This window comes from Camelus bactrianus, chromosome 19 (assembly GCF_048773025.1).
Source record: "Camelus bactrianus isolate YW-2024 breed Bactrian camel chromosome 19, ASM4877302v1, whole genome shotgun sequence".
NCBI lineage: Eukaryota > Metazoa > Chordata > Mammalia > Artiodactyla > Camelidae > Camelus > Camelus bactrianus.
The window spans coordinates 19,319,518-19,340,758 of NC_133557.1; the positions used below are offsets into that span (position 1 = coordinate 19,319,518).

Genomic DNA, 21,241 nt, shown 5'->3' on the forward strand with positions numbered 1-21,241 from the left:
GTGCAAGGCCGTGTGTAGAGAAGACTGTTATGGGCATGCATATCAGTGTCTTTTGACTATATGAGATCATGAGCATATAACACAGTGTGTACACCTTGCAGCGAGTGCCCAGGCGAGGCGATATTATGGGTATGTATGAGATCTGAGTACGCAAGGCCATCTGAGTGTTACAGCAGAGAGTAATCTGAGACACTCGAGGCTGAGTATGTGAGGTTTGCGTATTAGTGAAACTGAGACCTCGTAAGTCCACGTGTATGGAGATAGTGGCGTGTAGAAGGAAATATTAGTAAGAAAGCCTTGCATTCCATGAGTGTGAACACGTGAGCTCCTGGGAACAAGAGTCTGTGTGTGGGGGCCATGACGTGAGGAGAGGCAGCAATAGTAACGGTCAGGAGCACAGACTGCAGAGCCAGGCTGCTCGGTCTAAATTCTGCCTCTGCCCTTGCTAGCTGTGTAACCTTGGGCAAGTGACTTAACCTCTGTGTGCCTCAGCTTTCTCACCCAGCAAACGGATAACAGCTGCCTCTTGACCTCATAGGGTTGCTGGAGGTTTAAATGAGTTAATATCACTGAAAAACTATGAAAGAAAAGATTCGTGTGTGATACTGTGATTCTACAAAATTGTGCTGGTGCGTGAGATCACTTTAGCTGTGTGAACAAGCTGATACGAAGCTGACAAAATGTCTTCATATTCCGCACCCACCCTAACAGGCTGTGCTCCCCAGGGCGCTGTCCACAACCTCCTCCCCACCGTCCCGGGGTGATTGCATCATCTGGTGTGTTTATAACTGCCATCTGTGTCCTGCTGACTCCACCAGACATATCCCCAACCTCTTCGGCTCTGCAGCTCCACGTGTCACCTGGGAGATGGATGCCCCCAGATGTTACACAGCCATCTCCAACTCATCACCTCCCCTCGCTCCTACACACACCTGTTCCCCCTTCTTGGTCTTTCTTTCCCTGGCAGCACCTCTGAAAGCCATTTCTCTGCCACCTTCATCTTTGTGCCTTTAGTATATAGAACAGCACCTGACACAGAGTGCTGAAGTGAGGGAGGAAATTCCGAGCCCGTATTTTAAACACAAGCTGATATGTTGCCCTAGTTAACCAAAAACCAAATGGCCTCCCAGCAAGTACCCAGGATGTCTGGTAAGGGACTCCTAAGTTCAACCAGACAGGCGTGCTCCTATTGGACCTTTGCGCTGGCTGTTGCCTCTGCCTAGAGCGCTTCCTCCTGGCGTTTTTTAAGTCTCTGCTCAATGAGACCTACCTGACCACTGTGTTTAAAATTGCAATCTGCCCGAGTCCCCACCCAGTATCTGTGATCTACTTTTACTTTTCTCTATAACATATATCGCCTTCTAATATAAGCTTTACATGACTTATTATATTTATTGCTTTTTGCCCCCTGCTAGAATGGGAGCTCCATGGGTGCAGGGCCCTGTCCTGTTGTGTTCTCTGATGTAGCGTGGCACGTAGAGGTGCTCCATAAAGATTTGCTGATTGATTGGTGAGCCTGTCCGGAAATGCCATCTCACTGTGTGACCTTGGGCAACTCTCTTCCCTTCTTACGGCTTCAATTGCCCCATCAGTCAATGACGTGTTGGCTATGAGGCTCTCTAAGGTTTGGCCTCACTTTGAGACACTGGGCTTCTAGGAATCTGGGCACTATGACTCTGGAGGCAAAGGACAGCGAGTCCACCTGACTCTGCACTGCCTGGTCCCTCCCAGCACAGGCTGCTCCAGCTCAGGGTCCCGCTCCTACACTGCCCCAGCCCTCTGGGCTTGAAGAGCCCCTGCAAGGATCATGTACAGTGTGGGGGCTCACTTCTGCCTTTCAGCAGTCCTGTGAGGTGGGTCCCATGCGGATGCTCGTTTAGAGGAGAGGGAGTTGGTGGTCTGAGAAGTTAAGCGACTTGACTAAGGAAACAGGATCCAAACGCATGTCTATCTGATGCCCAGAGCTCACTCTCTGAGCCCACGGTTCTCAACCCTGGCTTCTCCTTCCCGTGAGAAGCTAAAAATAAAACACAGATCCCTGGGCCTCACCACCTGAAATTCTGCCTTAATTTGTTAGGGATATCCCCTCAGTACAGCAGACAGGAACAGCCAGGGATAAGAGGAACAGCAGGGCTTAGCTCCCTTCAATGACCAGCCACAGAAAACCAACGATCATGGAATATCAACCATAAAAGGGCCAAAAAGAAAAGAGAGAGACAGAGAGAGAAGAGTGTCGGGCATGATCTCACAAAGGAAAATGCAGAGATAATCTCCATTTCATAGGCGGATTAATGCTCAGAGAGGTTTTGTGATTTGCCCAAAGTCACACAGTGAGGGAGGAGCAGAACTGAGATTTGAACTGAGGTCTGACTCATGCTAAGGAAGTGGGAAAATAGGTTTATGTGACAGGTGCAGGGAACAGAGAAATGAGAGTGGGGTACAAAGGATGACAAAATAAGGAGATGGATAGACAGAAATCGATGTATTCTGTTTTCCAAGCTCATCCACGTGGGGCCACATTGTGCAGAAAGCAAAGGGGCAGACAAAAGCCCCAGAGACAAAGACAGACTGGTTCCAAACATCATCTAAGCTGGGGAACCCTGGACAGGCTACTTCTGATACTCAATTTCCTCACCTGGAAAATGGAACAATAATACCTGCTTTCCGGCATTTTCGGGAAGTTTAAAAAGGAGACAACAAAAGATGGAAACAACACAAATGTCCATCAACTGGGAAATGGATAAACAAACTGTGCTCAACCACACAGTAGAATACTAGTCAGTGATAAAAAGTAGCAGGTCACTGATACACACCCCAACATGAATGGATCTCAAAAACATGCCAAGGGAATGAAGTTGGCAACAAAAGAGTACAAACTGTATGATTCCAATGACATGAAAGCCTGGGGGAAAAAACCCCACCTATTGTGACAGAAAGCAGATCTGTGATTATCAGGGCAGGCAGGAGAGGTCCACGGTGGAGTGGATGGAAGTTGATAGAAATGTTCTGTTATCTTGACTGTGCTGCTGTTTACACAGGTGTATACATTTGTCAAGACTGTACACTTAAAATGTATTTTGTTGCATGGAATATGACCTCAATAAAGTTGACTTGATAAATTACAAATTTGAAAATGAACTTTTAAGGAAAATAATCTACCCAGCACAGTATCCTGCAAATATCCACCAGGAAATCCTATCAGTGCTTTTCCAGGTGAATCTAGAATGTGGTTCCTTCTCATCACCCCCACTGCTACTAGAGGGTGGTCCGAACCACCATGAGTTCTCACCTGGATTTCCATAATGGCCACCTTCACCCTTGTCCTCTTCCACCTATTCCTAACACACCAATCAGAAGGGTTTTGTTCAAATATAGTAAGTCATATCATGACACTGCTCTGCTCTTTCTCACTCTGAAGAAAAGCTGAAGTCCTTAGTGACCCACAAGGCCCTACCTGATCTCATCCCCATCGCTCCTCTGTCCTCACCTCCTCTCATTCTCCCCTTTCCCTCACTTCACTCTAGCCACAAAGGCCTCCTTGCTGTTCCTCCCATACCCTAGCCATGGTCCTGCCTCAGGGCCTTTGCATTTGCTGTTCCATCTGCCTAGAATGTTCTTCCTCTAGATACCTGCATGCATCAGTCCCTCACCACATTCAAGCCTTTACTGAAATATCATTTCACTGAAGCCTCCCTGACCACCTTGTTTAAAATTATAATCCCCACCCAAGGTTTTTTATCTCCCTTCTTTCCTTTCTTCCCCCATATAGCATATCTAATATTACATATATTTTGCCCTTTATTTTGCTTACTGATCACCTCCCATACTGGAGTGTAAGTTCCATAAAGGCAGGGATTTCATTCTTTTTCACTGCTGTATCCTTAGTACCTAGAACAGTACCATATAAGTATTCAATAAATAGTTGTTGAAAGAATGAGTGAATAGCATGCATCTTCTGTTTTCTCTTCTTTCTGCTCTATCCATCTGAAAATAGGTCTGTGAAAATGACCAGAAAGATATTTAACAGTTCCTGTAAGACTCAACCAAGATGACAAGATGACACAGCTAATGAATGCATGGAGCCAAAATTTACAACCATGTCTAGCTGTGCTCCTGCCGGAAGTCTCAGAAGAAAAAAGAAAAAAAAAATACGAAAGGGGGAAGTGGTCAAGAATAGAGCAGAGAAGATGATAAACCGGAGGAAAGAAAGAAGACAGCTAATCTCTGGACTGGACAAGTTTGTGAAATCAAATCAACCAATCTACCTTTAGCTTAAGTTTGGCATGAGATGGGCTGACATGGCCCCTTTAAGCCCAAGAAAAACTAAGATTGCAACAGGAGAGCCATTCTCGGCCTCCAGTTGGGGAGGAAATGGCCAGGCTATATTAGGAAACTTACAAGCAAGTAGCAAGAGGCACAGACACCCAGGGGAGGCTGGAGTGACAGGGCCCTGGGAAGGGGGAAAAGCCAAGGGCTGGGGCCATCCCCTGCCTGACTCTCTCTAAGACAAGACAGTTCTCTCTGGGGACGAGAAGAATGCATCCGAAGAGGGAGAGGAGGACCCACCCACAGCCGTCGGACTGAGAGGGGCCCTCTGTTTAACGAAGTGCCTCCTGATACCCTTTGGGATGGTCCCCTCCCTTGGACTTATAGACATTACAAAGCTTCCCCCTGCCCTCAGGGTAAGGACCAAGATTCTCAGCAGCCTACAAGGGCTGGCATGGGTCCCTGCCCACCTCTCCTGACTCATCTTGACTGGCTCTCCAGTCACCCCTTGCCTTCCTACTACAGGGCCTTTGCATGTGCTTCCCCTCTTCTTCTTGGCGTGCTCTTTTCCTCTCTCCTCCCCCAGCCAACTTCTACTGATACTTTAAGCTTCAGTTTGAATCTGACTTCATCCAGGATGATTTCTCACCCCTACCCCCTGAGTAGTGCCACACGACATCATGTCACCCAGTATCTCTTCTGGACCTTGTGCACAATGGCAGCAAAATAATTCTTATGATTATTTGTTCACCTGAAGCCTTTCCTACCAGACTTTGGTTTTCGAGAGAGAGGGAACCACACCTAGCTCATTTGCTATGACCTCAGCCTCTAGCACAGCACCCGGGCCTGAGGAAGCCCTCAGTGAGCATCTGATGAATCTGGGAGTATCTTCTCCCAGACGACACCCTTCTGTTTTCCAGGATCAGGAACCGTATCTTCTCCTTCCCTTTATGACTCAGCACATGGTAAGTGCTCAGTGGGGACTGGCAGTGCTGCCAAGAATGTTCACGTCCAGATTCAGAAGCTCAAACTCTGGGAGTTATTGGGGTCTTTGTAAAAGGCTGATGGAGGCTGAAATCAGGGTCAATGCAGTTCTAATACACAGGCCAGGCTCCTAAATTTAATAAAACCTGAATATCGCCTTCTCCCTGCAGTTCCCTCTTCTGGTTTATTATCAAGTAACCTGGGTTTTAAACTTAACTCTGACGCTGAATAGTTCTAAAACATGCCTATGTTATTGAAGCCCAATAAGCCTCAGTTGTCCTTCTGTAAAACAGAAGTAATGATACCTACTTCATTCATTCATTGGCTCTTCATTCCTTTTTTTGAATCAGTAAGTATTTGCTATGGAGCCTGCATTCATAGGGCAAGGTGCTGGGATGCAGGAGTGAATAAATTCCCTGCCCTCAAGAGGCTTGGAGTCTAGTGCCAAGAATAGACTAGATTTAACCAATCATCACAGAATAAATGTTAGGCAGCCCCAGCAGTGGTCCAGAGAGATGACAGTCCAGGTCTTGGGTGGCAGTGGAGTAGAGAGGGTTGGTTGACCAAAGATTAGGTGAACTCTCTGTGAGGCAGCCAGCACACAGCACACAGCAAGTGCTCAATAAAGGCTAGCTTTTTGGCAGATCAGAGTCTTTGCTCAGAAAAGCTAGCCCAGAAAGGATTAACTGGGAAGATGAAGAGGTGCCAGGGAGGACAGAGAGAACTCAGAGGGAGAGAATAAGACCAGCTCCAGGTTTCCGCCTCCGTCTGTGTGTTTGTAAGAGAGCAGGCTTGTGTCCTGGAATGCCCAGCTTTTGCTGGTTTGGGGCCACCTCTGAGTCAGGGAGGCCTCCGTGCTTCTGTCCTTGGGAGGAAGAACACTTGGGAGTCTGTTCCTCAGTGAGACTTGCCTCCACACCACCTAGACACACAGGGTGGAGTGATTTCTGCAAGTCACATCTATACTATAAGATCCATTCTCTGGGGCCAGAGACTGTGACTTAATTAATGTAGATAGTGGAGTTGTTTAAAGCATCTCAGATGATTTTAATATGCATCCTGGGGTGAGAGCTGTAAAAGCTCTCCACTGACCTCCAATTAACCAACATGCTCTGTTCCTTTTGTACCACCTGGTAACTGATGCCCTCAGCACCCTGATGTGCACGGCTGGTAGGTAGCCTGACGCCCTCACAAGTGCACACGCCTCTCTGTTCCCACATGTGGAGCTGTGTGTTTATTTAAGACTGTTTCTAAACCCGTTAACTTCAATTGTACTCATTATTGAAAGGATGTGATTTATTAATATTTGTTATCTAAACCAGTGGACTATGAGTGCACAGAGAAAGAGAGGTTTTCTTCTCTGAAAACAAGCTGAATGTTTTTGGATGCTCATAGGGAGGGTCTCTTAAAAATCACTCTCTAAATTTGGGATGCAAGAGATAATTATAAAAGGTTGGTTATAAAAATCTAGACATTTCCTACACTTGGATTGCTCTGTGAGTGTCTTTAACTTCTCCATTTAAAAGAAACCAACAGAAACTGGAAATTGTAGATGATCTGTTGCAGGGATGCAAGGCAGACAATAAGAAACTCTGTTCATTAAAGGCTTTGCCATCAAAAGATTAGTGAATGAGAAAGACTGAATATCTATACACTATACATATATATTATGGAAATTAAAGTAAAGATAAGATATATGTATCATTTAAAAATTTTCCGCTGTCACTCATATTTGATTAACCAGCATGCTGTCAGTATTGATGGCATCAGGTAAGGGGGCTCCTACTTCATTTTCAAACATCAGTGTGAAAACATTTGCTTTGTCAAAGAGGTCCGTCCATCTCAGGAAGGAAGACACCAAATGGTACCAAAGCTAAGGCAAGGAAAATAAGCGAATAACCCTACGCCAGCAGCATGATGTGTGACTTTCTAATAGGGTATGAAGCTAAGGTTTGGTTGAGGTTCATCAGGACACAACTGCACTTTTTATTCTTTCTCAGGAAAAAGATGTTTGTGGCCTGAGCCGCTGGGTGCTCTGTCTTTGACCTGGTCTGTGGGAGCTTTCTCAACGTGCTTGACGCAGGTCATTCATTTCCAACACAAGAGGTCAAATAGGGGGCATGTAGCCTGTGGAAGGTTTTCCCTGCTATACAACCTAATAAACCATTAAAACAGGCTCTCCAAAAATGTGTTTCTCAAAACTGGTGTTTATCATGGAAAAAACACATACATCGTGGGAAAAAAATAAAAACCGTTCTGAAGTCAAGACAGTTGAAGTTTTTTGGGAAATAAAATGAAAAATTTCCTGCCTATGGGACTTTGTCAGGACTCTTACAATGCTCATGGGGACTGTGAGTCCGTGAGGTGGTGTTATTTAATCAGAAGACCCTTCCAGGGAACCCACTTTGGGAAATGACCTTAAGGCTATACCTCATTTTCACATCAGTTTAACCTGGGGGAGGGGTCAGGGGAGCAGGTATTGTGCAGCTACTGTTGGTCGTGGCTTACCCAGCACCAAATGTCCTTTTTGCTAACAGAGCTTCAATTTTGCCCCAGGATCCAGGACTTCTTCCATTCGACTCAGAGAAAGGTCCCCAATCCAGGGGCAAATCCTGTTTGCTCTAAATCAGGCATTCAAGTCTATCTACCTTGCCAATGACTGGATTAGACCTGGGCATGGGATGAAATCTGGCACTGAGACCTGAGGGTAAGTCGGCAAAGGGGGTGGAGCAAGGGAGACAAGAACATGCTCTTATATAGAGGTACTTGCGAAGAAACATACCCTCTTTTTCTGCTGGATGTTACTGCACATGGAGATGATCCCTGGAGCTGTGGCAGCCATCTTGGGCCCATAAGGAGAACTAACTGAGAACAAACTGACACTCTGTGGATGGCAGAGCAAAAAGGTAGCAGGAACCTGGGTTCTTGTTGCTGCTGCTGAGCCTCCAAATTAACTAATCCTGAGACTTCCCTATCTCTGGATTCTTGTTTATGTGAGATTAGAAATATCCTTATTGTTAAAGTCTGTGCTGTCCTATATGGTATCCATTAGATGCATGTGGTTACTGAGCACAAATTTAAAAGATTTAGTACAAAAAATGTAAAATATCTCACTAATAATTAAATATTGGTTATATGTAGAAATGATAATATGTTGGATAATGGGTTACATAAAAGATGCTATTAAAATTAATTTCACCTTTTTAAATGTGGCTACTAGAAAATTTTAAATTGCATATGGAGCCCACATTATATTTCTACTGGAAAGTACTAGTTTAGGTCATTTGGAGTTAGGATTTTCTGTTACCTGAAGACAGAAAAAAATATCCTAACAGATATAGGTATTATCATTCTGATTTTACAGCTGGAAAAACTGGAACTAAAATTTAAATGAATTGTTCATGATCACACAAGTGTGATGGTTGTTGGTGATCACAGCCGAGCATCATGACCAGCGCTTTCTCCTCTGCACCTCTAAGCATCTGAGAACGTCTCTTACAAGTTAAAGGTTCATAAATCCTCACCCAAACCTCAGCTCTGAAGAGAGAATGACCATTTCAGAAACCCAAGGGGCATCTAGGAGATCCAGAGTCCACTCTGAGACAGAGAAGAGACACGTGGGTCCGACCAGGGATTCTGCCTCCAAATACTGAGTGGGCACTGAGAACACCATCCTCTCTGGCCAGGGGCCCCTGCTTGTTTCTAAGAAACTGTCTGAGGTCCAAATGTCAGTGTACCTAGGGGACTGAACAGAGATGGAGAGAAAGGAGTCAGGACTAGCTCCTCTCCAGGGGTCCCCACTGCCTATGGAAGTCCTTACCTGACAGTCCAGTGTCTTCATGAGCTGGTCCCAGGTCACCTCTCAGTTTTGTCTCCCCAAATCCATCAAAGCCCAGTTTCAAAGCCACCTCCTTCAGAAAACTACCTAGGCCACCTTCCTTCCTCCAGACTCTCATCACTTCTTCCCACCTCTGGCAGCTATATTGTCTATATCTTGTCTGTTTTGTGTAACAGCTGTTCCTGATCCTTCTACAAGTCCACTCACATAGTCTTAGGTGTTGGTGCAAGATATTTGGGCAGGACTGTGGAAGTGTCATCCACAGATTTCAGATGGGGTTTAAGATGGAGCATGGCAGGTAGGGGAGTGAGCACCAGAGAGTCCAGGGTTCCTGACCCTTGTCCAGGCACCTCGAAATCAGACCAGGTATACCAGTAATGCCATTGTGGTGAACACACATGCCCACACCATGGACACCCACGTAGATGTTCCTGCATATAGGGGACCCATATCAGATTGATTCTAACCCATCTTGGTAAAGACCAGGTCCCAATGAGAGCAAGTCAAGCCTGAGACATCTTTGGGGGCAGCAAAGAAGAATGGAAATTGCTTGGGCTTTGGAAACAGACCTGACTGAATATCTCTTTAATCTCCCCACTTCGCTTTATCTCCACCCCATCCATGTAGTCCAGGCTGTACCAATCCTCCCTGGTTGACTCCAATAGCATCTTCCCCAGTCTCCTGCCTCCCTTGATACCTGCTTCAGTCCACCCTTCTCTGCCCCTAGAATCATCTCCTTTGTGAGACGCAGATCCAAACCGGATTACCCCACTTAAAACCTTGTGACAGCTTCCCAGTGCCTTGGGGGGGGGGTTGCCCCTGGGAGACATATTCTGAGACTGAGATAGCAGGTGGGTGATTATGGGGAGAGGGCTCTCAGGATGAACACCTGGAAGGAAGGGAGCAGGCTTCAGTAAGTGGAAGAAGTTGAACAGTTGCAACCAAGGCCTCAGTGGAGCCCATGGGGATCTCTGGAGCTGATGTGGCCCTTCAGAGTTGTCCAAAATCAAAGCAAGGAGGCTGGGTCTTTGTACTACCCTATCAACCAGTCATTAACTCTGGGTTACCCCTGGTGAGCCACCTCCTCTGACAGAGGGCAGTGCCCAGCTGTGAGCCCTCAGCAGCCAACACTCCCAGCAGCTGGGGGAATGAGGACCCTGCTCCTGCCGGATGTCTGAGGGTGTCACGCAGCATCTCCAATAAGGGTGACATTCAAACTCCTCATTGTGACCCCTGAAGCCTTCATGTTCCAGCCAACCCTCCAGCCTCCTCCACCCCACTCTCCCTCTCTGTCTCTGTGCTCCCACCTTTTCCTGAACACAACATGCTCCATGCCCACCTCCAAGCCTTTGCACTTGATAGTCCTTTTGCCTGGCACCGTGTGGCCCTCTTGTCACCCATCTTTCAGATCTTGGCCTCAAGGCCGAGATCTCTTCATCTAGGAAGCCTTCTCTGATTACCCAACAGACTAGGTTCACCCATTATCAGCTCATAAATCTTTCCACTTGCCTTTTAAATTACTTATCCCGTGCTGTTGTTAAACAACTGTTCAATGCTGGTCTCTGCTGTTGGAATGCATGCTCCTGAGGGCAGGAACCAAGTCTACCTTGTCACCACAGCATCTCTAGCACTCAGTGTGCTGACCGGCACGTAGAAGGCACCCAGCAGATGCCATCAAGTGAGTGCATGAGTCCATGGCCTTGGACAAGTTCTCTTCAAGTCTGTCTCAGCCCAGCAAAGGAAGCAAAGCAAGTTGACATGCAGGGTTGCTGTGAGTGTCACATGGGTTATCTAGCAGAGACCTCAGGCTCCCAACAAATGTTGGCTCCCTTCACTTCTGGGGAAAAAATTGAATGGTGACCCGTCATCCCAGTTTGCCTGAGATGGAGGGGTTCCCCAAGAAGCTTTAGTATTTTCAGTACTAAAGCGAGGACAGTTCCCAGGCAAACCAGGAGGGTTGGGCACCCTAAACCTGGGTGAGAAGGAGAGAAGGCCATTTCCTATTAGCACATTGTTCATGGCATGCTGGTCAAACAGCTCTTTGGAAAAACAAATACCCGATTCATAGTGTCAGCCCATTTCCAGCATCTAAATATTCCCACCATGGCCAGTCAAACTATCAACAGTTGAACCGCCGGCTTGGAAAATTCTTGAAAACTTAATGATGGGCTGTCATGAGCCAGTAGGAGCTGGTGCCAGCACCCAGTATCCAATACGGACTGTCATGTTCCTGATATCTGCAACACGGTCACAGACAACCTCAACTCAGGGGCCAGTGAGAATATTTCAATCCCAAGATGGTCACAGCTGGAGTGGACCTTGAAGGCCATCTAGTCCAAGGCAACAAGTAATGTCACATGGGCTACCTCTTCCCAATCCTGTGTCCACAACAGACATTGCTAATCAATCACAATGCTGAGTCTTAATATAGCCAAGCAGTCTCCCCTCACCACATCTCCAGGCAGCCACAGTCAATTAGCTGATGTTGCATGTGAGAAAAATCGATTTGCCTTCAGAAGTAAGTGTGGTTCAGCCCCCTCATGATACAGAAGAGGAAGCTTAGGCACAGAGAGGTAGAGCAACCTGCCCAAGGCCACACAGCCAGACAGTAGCTCAGCTGGAACTAAAAAAAGGTCACCTGTCTTGCCTTGCCTTGAAGAACTGAATCATTTGGGATCTGAGCCTAGATTCTGGGGGACTCTGCTTCAAGCCTCCAAACTCTTTTCATACTCTGAAAACTTCTGAGCATGTCTGCAAATAAATGTTATTTATGTGTTGGAGGGAGGGCACTTTTTAAAAAATTACACACATGCTCATTGTATCAAATTCAAACAGCACTGGAGTATTTAAAATACAAACTCCTGTATTGTCTCCTCAGGAGTAATTGCTGTTAACAATTTAGGCCCTTCCAGAACTTTTTCTACTTATTTCAAGCCTGTACATATCACAGGCAGACTAGAAGATTAGCTGTTCCTTCCTCTACCACCCTTCCCCTCAATGAGAACACTGCCTTGCACGCAGTAGGCACTCAATAAATACTTGTCCAGTGGCTCTTGTTCGCCTAAAATGCTTTAGATTCCTTTCCATGTGAGTACAGGTGGGCCTGCCTCTGTCTTTTTTCTGTCTCTCTTTCTTTTTCCCCCCTCTTTAAAAAAATTTGTTTTAATTGAGGTATAGTTCTGACTGTTTTTTAACGGTGTTAGTTCCTCATGACATGGTCTCATGAATTAACTGAACAGTCCCTCTGGGTGAGCACACAGATGATATTTTGTTTTTCCTGTAACAATCCCAAGGCCTTGTTCTCTGGCTTGCCTGCAAGATGGCACCAAAGTCCCTTCCCATGGCCCCCAAATGCTACCTCCCATCAAAGCTCTGCTGTCTCTGGTTTCCCAGGGTCACCAACAGGCGACCCAAAGTGGGCGACCAGAGCCCAGGATCAGGGTCAGGTTGCAATGGCAAGTCCCCATCGCCTGTAGGGTTCCACCACCCCCACACGGAGAGGCTGCTCCCCAGCTTGCACAAGAAGCAGGGGATTAATCAAGTGACATTGCCTAGATGCTGACAATCCTGGGACCTGGGGCCTGGGAGAAAGCGCCTTTGCCAGGCCCTAGGTCACGGCAGCAATGCCGAGGGCCTTGGAAGCCAGAAGTAACTGAGTGTTGGGAGCCAAAGGGGATGAAGCGACCTCCCACCAGCTGCTCAGGCCTCCCTGTCTGTGTGCGGGTCTGCCCACAACCATCGTGCCCACGAGGCGTATCTGCCAGGTACTGCTCACCCTCAGTCTCCAACACCGAGCTCCTGACCTTCCCTCTTCGAACCCTCATCCCATCTCAGTTCAGAGCAACACCATCCTTTGCAAAGGCATCCAAAGCTTTGTTCTCAGGCCAAAGCCTTGGAACCTTCCTTTTTTTTCTGTAGAACCTTCCTTGATTCCTCTTTCTCTCATGCCCTCTGTGTAATCTATCAGCACAGTGTATGGCTCTACCTTCAGAACAGACCCAGAGTTCAACCGCCTCTCCCCGCCTCTGCTGCCACAGCGTGGTGGTCCAAACTGGTATTAGTGCAATAAACGCACCAATTGATTCCCCTGCTTCTGTCCTTTCTATGCCACCTCCTCTCCCCCAGTCTCCTGACACAGTAGCTGGAGGAGCCCCTGTAAACAAAGTCAGAGCATGTCACTTTTGTAGCTCCCATTTTTCTCAGGGTCAAAGCCAAATTCTTACAACGGGCTACCAGGCCCTGCAAGAACGACCCCCTGCCCACGCCTTCCGGGCAGGAATATTACGTAGGGGAATGTTCTGTGCTCCTCTGTACGTCCCACCAAGGGCCCCTATTATCAGGTGATCTGGTCATCAATGGTGTGAGGTTTGATCACTCTGTTAGGATGGTATCCATAAAGAATTCAGATTTAATTAAAAATAAAAATAAGGAAAACACTGCATGTGCTGCACAGAATATTTCCTGCAGGCTGTGGGCAGCCATCAAGCCTCAGTGGTTGGCCCCCATTCTACCCTGTCCATACAGTAGTCAGCAGCCCATGCTTGAGTACTTCCAGGCATGAGGTGCTCACTACTTGCCGGGATGGGGAAGAGGCTTCTGGCGTTCACACTGCCCCTGGATCACCCTGTGGATTTTGCCAGGCGGGTGCAGGCCAGTCGACTCCAAGTTATGCAGGAGTAAGGAGGAATCCTGGATGCTCATTCGTTGCCAGACCTAACGCCTGCCTACTCTGTGGCTCCGACTGGGGCGGGCATGGGAGAGAGCAGGGATGGCCCTCTGGTCTGTGGCAGGACGCAAGCCTGTCTCCATCACCTGCCCCTCATCCCCGACCAGGGCCCTCAGAAAAGGAGACTGAACATTCCTCACAAAGGTGTGGCAGCCAAGGCTGGTCTAGAGAACAGCTGCTGGGGACATGGAATTAGTAGGCCCTGGAACCAAGCCAGCTCAATGAATCCCAAGGGCTTGGCCTTGGACACATGCCCGTCTGGGGACATTTGGCCAACTGGACGCAGGCATCCCAGAAAGAAAGGCCGCAGGGAGGAAAGACTAATTGCATCTACTTCCCTGTCTCTCTGAGGGTCCACTCTGCTCCTCTGGGGTCCCAGATAAATGCCAAGAAGTTGCCATGACAGCAGCTAAGCCGGCTGTCATGCTGACCCCTGGCTGTGATCTGAGACATGAGATTTTCAAGATGAGGTTAAATTGTGCTGATTCTACATTCAAAACCCCTGACGTGGGTTCCATCTACACTGGCAGGACCCAAGGCAGAACTAAGCAATCAAAGTCTTGGCTTCTTAACTGCTCTAAAATCAAAAGCTAGGTTTTGTGCTGAAATATTCTCCCCAAAACACAGACAAGGGTGGTTCAGGCCATCCTGAATTAGTTCGCCCTTTGGACTGTGAGGGAAACACAGAAAAGAGTATATATGTTCCAGCATTTTCTCCATGCCAGGCTTCATGCTAAGTCCTTTTCATGTATTATCTCATCTTACTGTTTCAACCATATTTTGAGGGAGACTTTGACGTCCCTAAATGGAAAAGAAGAAATGGCAGGTGAAAGAGGTCACACGATGTGCCCACGTTCATAGAATTAAGAAGTGGCACCACTGGGATCTGGACCCAGATCTGGCTACTCTAAGCTCCAAGTGTTTAAGTAGCACACGCCTCCTTTAATACCATCAGATTCTTTTAGGATTTCTATACGGGATTTTTAATAGCAATCAAGAAGTTTTAAATTAAAAGATATTTCTTTTAAATCTGAAAACCAAAACCAAAACCAACCAAACAAACAAACAAACAAAACCCACAAAAACTAAAAAATTCATTTAGCAAGGGGAAGAGATTGAAAACTGATATACAAAATAATTGTATGTCTAAACCTAGCAATGAACAGTTAGAAAAATGAAATTTTAAATGCTATTTACGATATCATAAGAAAATAAAATATTTGTTAATTTTACTTATAAAAAGATGCGGCAAGACACTGAAACCCTAGAACATGGCTGAGAGAATTAAAGACGACCTAAATAAATAGGGATATATACCATGCCCATGGATTGGAGGGTTCACTGCTATTCAGATGTCCATTCTCTCCAAATAGATATATAGAGGAAATGCAATTTTAATCAAATTTCCCTCAGGCTCTTTTTCGTGGAAGTTGACAAGCTGATTTTATAATGTATATAGAAACAGAAATGATCTAGAATAACCCAAAGAGTCTTGGACAAGAAGAGCAAAGTTGGAGGATTTACTCTGATTTTAAAACTTGTTTTAAAGCTCCTGTAACCAAGGCAGCGTGATATTGGCACAAAGATAGACATATAGATCACTAGAAATGCTATTCCTTTGGGAAGCAAATACACAAAGAAAGATGGAGGTTAAGTTGCTTCAAGGAACATATATTACAGGCCCAGATAATGTGACAACAGGTATTACTCAGGCCTCTAGTCTGGCAAATCCATTTAGCTCACGTGTTTCAGAGTCAACTGGGCTAAAATGAGCTTAAGTCATCAGCTTGGGGCAGGAGAAAGAAAACTGTATCCAAGGCATAGAAGCTTGGGGTTTTGACCCCATTGTCCTAGTTAAACAGAAAAATACCATCTTTTCAGCATGTAATAATAATAATAACAACAACAACAACACTAACCACATGCCTAACTCTGTTCCAAGTACTTTGCACCTATCAGGGCATCGTTTAATTCTCTCAACAAGATATCAACTAGATAGAACAATTCTATCAGCAAGATCACATGAAAGAGAACATAGCAAGCACAGCATACAGGAAGAAGAATAGTGTTTGGTGATGACTTGTTTCAGGTTTACGTGTGTGTGCGTGCATAGAATTACATGTGAAGGATGTATCTTACAGTGGGTTGTAATCAAAAAATTTGAAAGTCACAAGTGTAGTAGATGAGAGAGTGGTTAGGAAGCTTAAATAATACAATGCATGTGCTGTTCTTAGCACAGAGCCTGGTAAAGACTAGCAAGACTCCATAAGTGGTGGAGACAGTCATTACTATTGTCACAGAGCCTGTTGAAAATGAGTAAAGACTCAGTAAACGGTAGAGACAGTTGTTACTATTGTCAAGACCAGTTCGTGGGCAGTTTTGTAATTTTACCAAATTATGTTGCCAGTCTTGATTATTTTGTATCATTTGTCATTGATTAAAATGCTTATTTATAATACATTTAATTATCACTTGTGATTATCAAATTCTTTCCCGGCCTCTTATCAGCTGGAGGAGCAGAAGAAAGGCCACTTGAATTATTCATCTCAGTTTCCTCCTCTGTAAAACAGGGGTAGGAACAGTACTTCCTGTGAGGCTGTGGTGAGTATCAGTCACACAGAGTGGGCCACGTGACAAGAACAGCACCTGGCACATTATCTGTACTCCAAAAACGTTAATTACTGTTATCATTATTTGTGAGAAAAAGTCAACCTTGGGCTTGGTTTTTCCCACTGCACATTTTGGGGAGGGGCTTACTGAACTAGAGTCTTGATTCTGGAACTTATCTGAGCACTAGATTACTCTGAGAAGCAGATGGCTCTTTGAGGAAACACCTCCCAGAAAAACACACATAGTCCACGCGCATATGCACACGTCTTGCCTGCAGTTTCAGGCCACTTATGGGCCTCTGAGGCCAAGGCTGGGGCCCCCGGTCAAGATGCTCGGAAAGCGAAGATCGCTAGTGGCCCTTCCAGTCCTGGAGTCTGGGGGTCTCTGGGATGAGGACCACCAGGCAGCCATGCAGCGCATTACTACCTAAGGGTGGGTGTGTGCTGGCTTTGGGCTTCAAGTCAGCACTTATTTTTAGCTTGGCTATATATGGCCAGGGGAGGAATGCTGGGCTATAGGCGGGGGAGGGGTGCCAGGAGGCTGAGTGCAGGGTTTGGGAGGCTGGGGCTCCTTGGCCTAGACCACCTTCCCCTTCTCACCAGAGAACTGGAGCTTAACTTCCAGCCAAAGCTACAAGCATGAAGGTGAGGGAGGGTCTGTGGACTTAGGAAGGGCAGGGGCTTCCATGAAGATGCCAGGTCAAGTCACTGTAAAACAGTGATATTCAAACCTTTCTGACCATGACCTGCAGTAAAAAAATGTATTTGAATCATCACACACACATAAACACAGATGTTTTAATACACACACTATATAGATACATATATCCAGATATGTATTTATATACATATGTCTCCAACTGAGAAAACATTTCAGAAAACAGTACTTTATCTCATTCTCTATGAAACACTCTGATATTTTCTATTTTGTTCTGTTCTATTCTTCCATTTAAAAAAATGCAGGTCATGACCCACTAAATTGATTTTGCCACCTTTTAATGAGTTGACACCTCCAGTTTGGAAATCTACTCTTTGGTTTGGAGCAGGCAGATACCTGTGACACTGGACTGCAAAGTTAGATGGAGAGTGGAGGAAAGGGGACAGGCATATCAATGCTTTGAAGTCAGTACTTCTCAAAGCTGGGGATAAGATGCAAATTTCAGCTTGATCCCTGCTGGACGGCAAGCTTTGGACCTCAGTGTCTTTGTACACTCTGTTCTTTCGATCCAGAGCATGCGTCCTTCACCCACCCCTGTCCCCTGGTTCACTCCATACTCCAGAGCCCGGCTTGCCACTTACTCCAGGCGGCCTCCCTGAATGCGAGTCTGGTCAGCTGCCCGCTTCTTGCTCCCTGACTCCCTGGCATGTCCCTACTTGGCACCCAGCACAGTTTCTTGTCAAGTTCTCTGGAAAGCAGAGACTTTTTCCATCCTGTTCACTTCTATACTTTCCTTCCCCGCAGCCCACCCTCTCATCCCCGCCATATAATATAGTGTTGGCTTACTAATAATCACTCAATAAATATTTATTGAATGAAGTAATGATAGTGAATAGTAGTAACAGCAACTACATATTTATCCCTGGAGAAATCTTAGGAGAGATTAGTATGATGAGGAACCTAAAGCCCCGAGAATCTAACTAATACAACAGGGGCAGGGCACTAATCCAGGGCTGCCGGACTCGAAACCGTTCCTAATCACAGGATCTTCTGTGCCCACATCCCCCTAGTACTTCCCAGGACAGGGCAAAGGGCAGGTCCTTAACAAACCCTCAGGGAGCTGATGACAGGTTGATTAAAGAGATTTTCCAAAGCAGTGGCCACATCTAATTTTGGAGAGTTGCACTTGGGAGCGAGGACCTGTGAGGTTTCCAAGCCCCCTGGATGTGGGGCTGTCTCATTCGGGGGGAAGAGTCTGAGCCTCTGACAGACCGGAGGGGCAGCTCTTCCGATTACCTGGCCTGAACAGCCCCTGGACACACTTAGGATAAAACCCAGGGCCCTGCAAACCTAACGTGAGCTGGCCCACGCCCGCAACTCCAGCATCAGCCCCTGCCTGGTGTCCTGTTCACTCTGCACCACCACCCTGGCGTTCTTGCTCTTTCTTAGACTTGCCAAGCCCAGTCCTGCCTCGGAGACTTTGCAATCTTCATCCCCTCTGCCTGGGGTCTTTCCTCCCTATCCAGGCCTCTCCACCCGACTTCTCGGACCACTCTACCCAAAAACATCACTGTCTTCCTTGTCTGCTGTTTTTTCATAACACTAGTTACTTCTGGAAGTTACATCTATGTTTGTTTTCTGGTTTATTTCTGTCTTCTTCACTAGACAGGGAACTCCCTGTGACTTTGCTTGCTCACTGCCCTGGCTCTAGAACTCGCTGTGGGATGGCGCCTGACACATAGTTGGTGCTCTGTGATATTGGTCACATGAATGAATGAATGGGTTTCCCCCATTTTAGACATGCTGGGATATCCGCCTGCAGCTTCCCAGAAAAGTGTGTCCCTGTGACTCACATCCAGGCCTCCAGCACACACACCTTGGTTTGGAAAGGGAAGAGGGAAGGGAAGGAACTTTCAGCATATGCGTACTGTGTCCCGCTTTGCAGAGGTAACTGATGCCTAGCAAGCACTCAATGAAGCACTATCTTAATTCGTAACTGGAGAAACTGAGGCTTGCTCTCTGCTTGTACCCAGAGCTTAGTGCAGTGTCCAGCATAAACACCTGGTGAATTGAACTGCACTGAATTGCAGAGATTCAGCAAACAGCTCAAAGTCACTGAATTAGGAAACATGGAGCCAGATTTTGTCCAATTCCAGCCAGGGCTGCGTAGCTGTCATTGTACCATAGAAACTCCAAGGGTACAGGCTGAATGGGCCCTTGCCAGACATCCACCAATTGGTAGCCCACCCTGCACCCAAGGCCGCTCTCTAAACGCCTCACAAACAGATTTCCCAACAAGATTCAGCTCGGATGTCACCTCTTCTAAAGCATCCCCTGATTTCCTCAAATCTAACTTCTTTTTTTTCTACCATGGCACTCTGTGAATACTTGTGTATAATAATGTGTGTAAAACATATCTTTTAATCCATGGGCTGTATCTTATTCCTCTTTATACCTAACGTTTTTACAGTGCCTGGATAATAGGCAGTACTACAGAAATGTGCACTGAACAAGAAGATGCATGGATGGATAGATGGATGGATGGGTGGATGGGTGGGTGGATGGGTGAGTGGGTGAATGGATGGGTGGATGGGTAGATACATGGGTGGGTGGATGAATGGGTGGGTGGATGAGTTAGGTCAGGGGATAGATGGATGAATGAATGAACACTTCATGATCTATTGATTGAAAATAATTTTCACGGCAAAGTTGACATTAAACCCTAGTACTTCTAGAGTATGTTCCACAGCTGTTTGTACACCCAGCATGCAACAGTAACAGCAGCATCGTATTGAATGTGTGTTGAATGTGTATTTCGATGGCAGGTCTTGTGCTAAGCACTCCTGCCAGTCCTCTCCAGAACCCCGTTACTGGCCCCAACTTTACAGACCAGGAAATGGATGCAGAGAGAGGTAGAGCCACTTGCCCAGTGCCACACAGCAAATAACATCCTGGATCCTCTGAACCTGTGTGGTACATCCCCTGGCTCTCCCCACCCTCCCCAGGCCTCTTCAGCCCACCTGGCCCCTGCCCCAAGTCTGCCGGCCCCAGGCTGGGCTCACCTCCATCTGCATAGGTTTCGGTGCCGTAGCCGTCCTGCAGGCCGTTATTCCAGGTGCCCTCGTACTTGGCACCGCTGCTGCTGCTCTGCCGGGTTCCGTAGCGTCCCTTGAAGCCGTGCGTCCACTCGCCCTTGTAGAGCCAGCGTCCCTTGGTCTCTATGCCCAGCCCGTGCCGTTTGCCCTGACTCCAGTATCCCTCGAAGGTGTTTCCACTGGGCCAGGTGTAGACGCCCGCCACTTCAAAGCCAAAGTTCCAGGAGCCCGAGTATTCGCCCTGGCCCTTGGGGCCCGTGCACAGTCCGTGCCCGTGGGCCTTCCCCCCCTCCCAGCCCCCGCAGTACGCCCCGCCATCATCAAAGTCAAAGCGGCCCCCACTCATCTCATCGTAGCCCTGACCACCTCACCGTCCTCCAGCTTGGGGGGAGAGGCCGATGGGGGGTGCCAGCGACTCTCTCCAAGCAGCTCAGGGCTGGGCCCCTGGACTCACCACCGCCGCGCCCCAGGAGGGGGTAAGCCAGATGCCACCCAAGGCCGAAGGAACCCAGGAGCTAAGTAAGCACTGGGTAGGCTGGTCAGTGCCATGCCTGGGAGGCCCCCTCTCACTCAGCCAGAGGAAGGCTGCCAGCTGGGAAGGCAGCAGGAGGGAAAGGCTCAAAGTCTCCACGGAGTGTCCCAAACCTGGCTTCCATGGAGTCAAAGGAAAACCGATGTGATCCCTTTAAGAAGCACAGCGAAAAGAGTGGGGTGGCAGGGTCCCCAGTTCTTTTTCATAGAGGAGAAATCCCCCTCGCTGACAGCCCCCAGCCCGAGGCTGAATTCCTGCCGCCGGCTGGCCCCCTTCTCCTCCACCGCCATGGGTGTGCGGGGCTGTGATCCCCCGCCCCCGCCCCGCCCCTCTCCAATCCTGCCCTCCTCCTGGGATGGAAAGGTCAGTGTTGTCCTAACAAGGCCATCGGATCTCAGAAGCTGCTCCCAAAATAACCCCCTGGCCAGCCCAGCCTCCTTCAAAGCGGGGGGGGGGGGGGGGGGGGGGGTGTTTCAAGCGGGGCTGGTGCTTCAGACTTGGGGAGTGGCCGGAGGGATGAGGAAGGGAAGCTG

At 47.4% G+C, this 21,241-nt stretch overlaps 1 protein-coding gene across 2 annotated transcripts in view; it reads right to left on the reverse strand.

Moving 5' to 3' along the window:
* JPH2 (junctophilin 2) overlaps positions 1-21,032 on the reverse strand; it is a 57,378-nt gene extending 36,346 nt beyond the window's left edge. Inside the window, exon 1 of one of the 2 annotated variants that reach the window (XM_074347313.1) lies at positions 20,144-21,026. In XM_074347313.1, coding sequence (XP_074203414.1) covers positions 20,144-20,522 — 379 coding nt within the window. In that variant the 5' untranslated portion in view covers positions 20,523-21,026. Of the gene's footprint in view, positions 1-20,143 lie in introns of both variants that reach the window. The other variant, XM_074347315.1, reaches the window with a different exon arrangement.
* Positions 21,033-21,241: the final 209 nt, after the last annotated feature.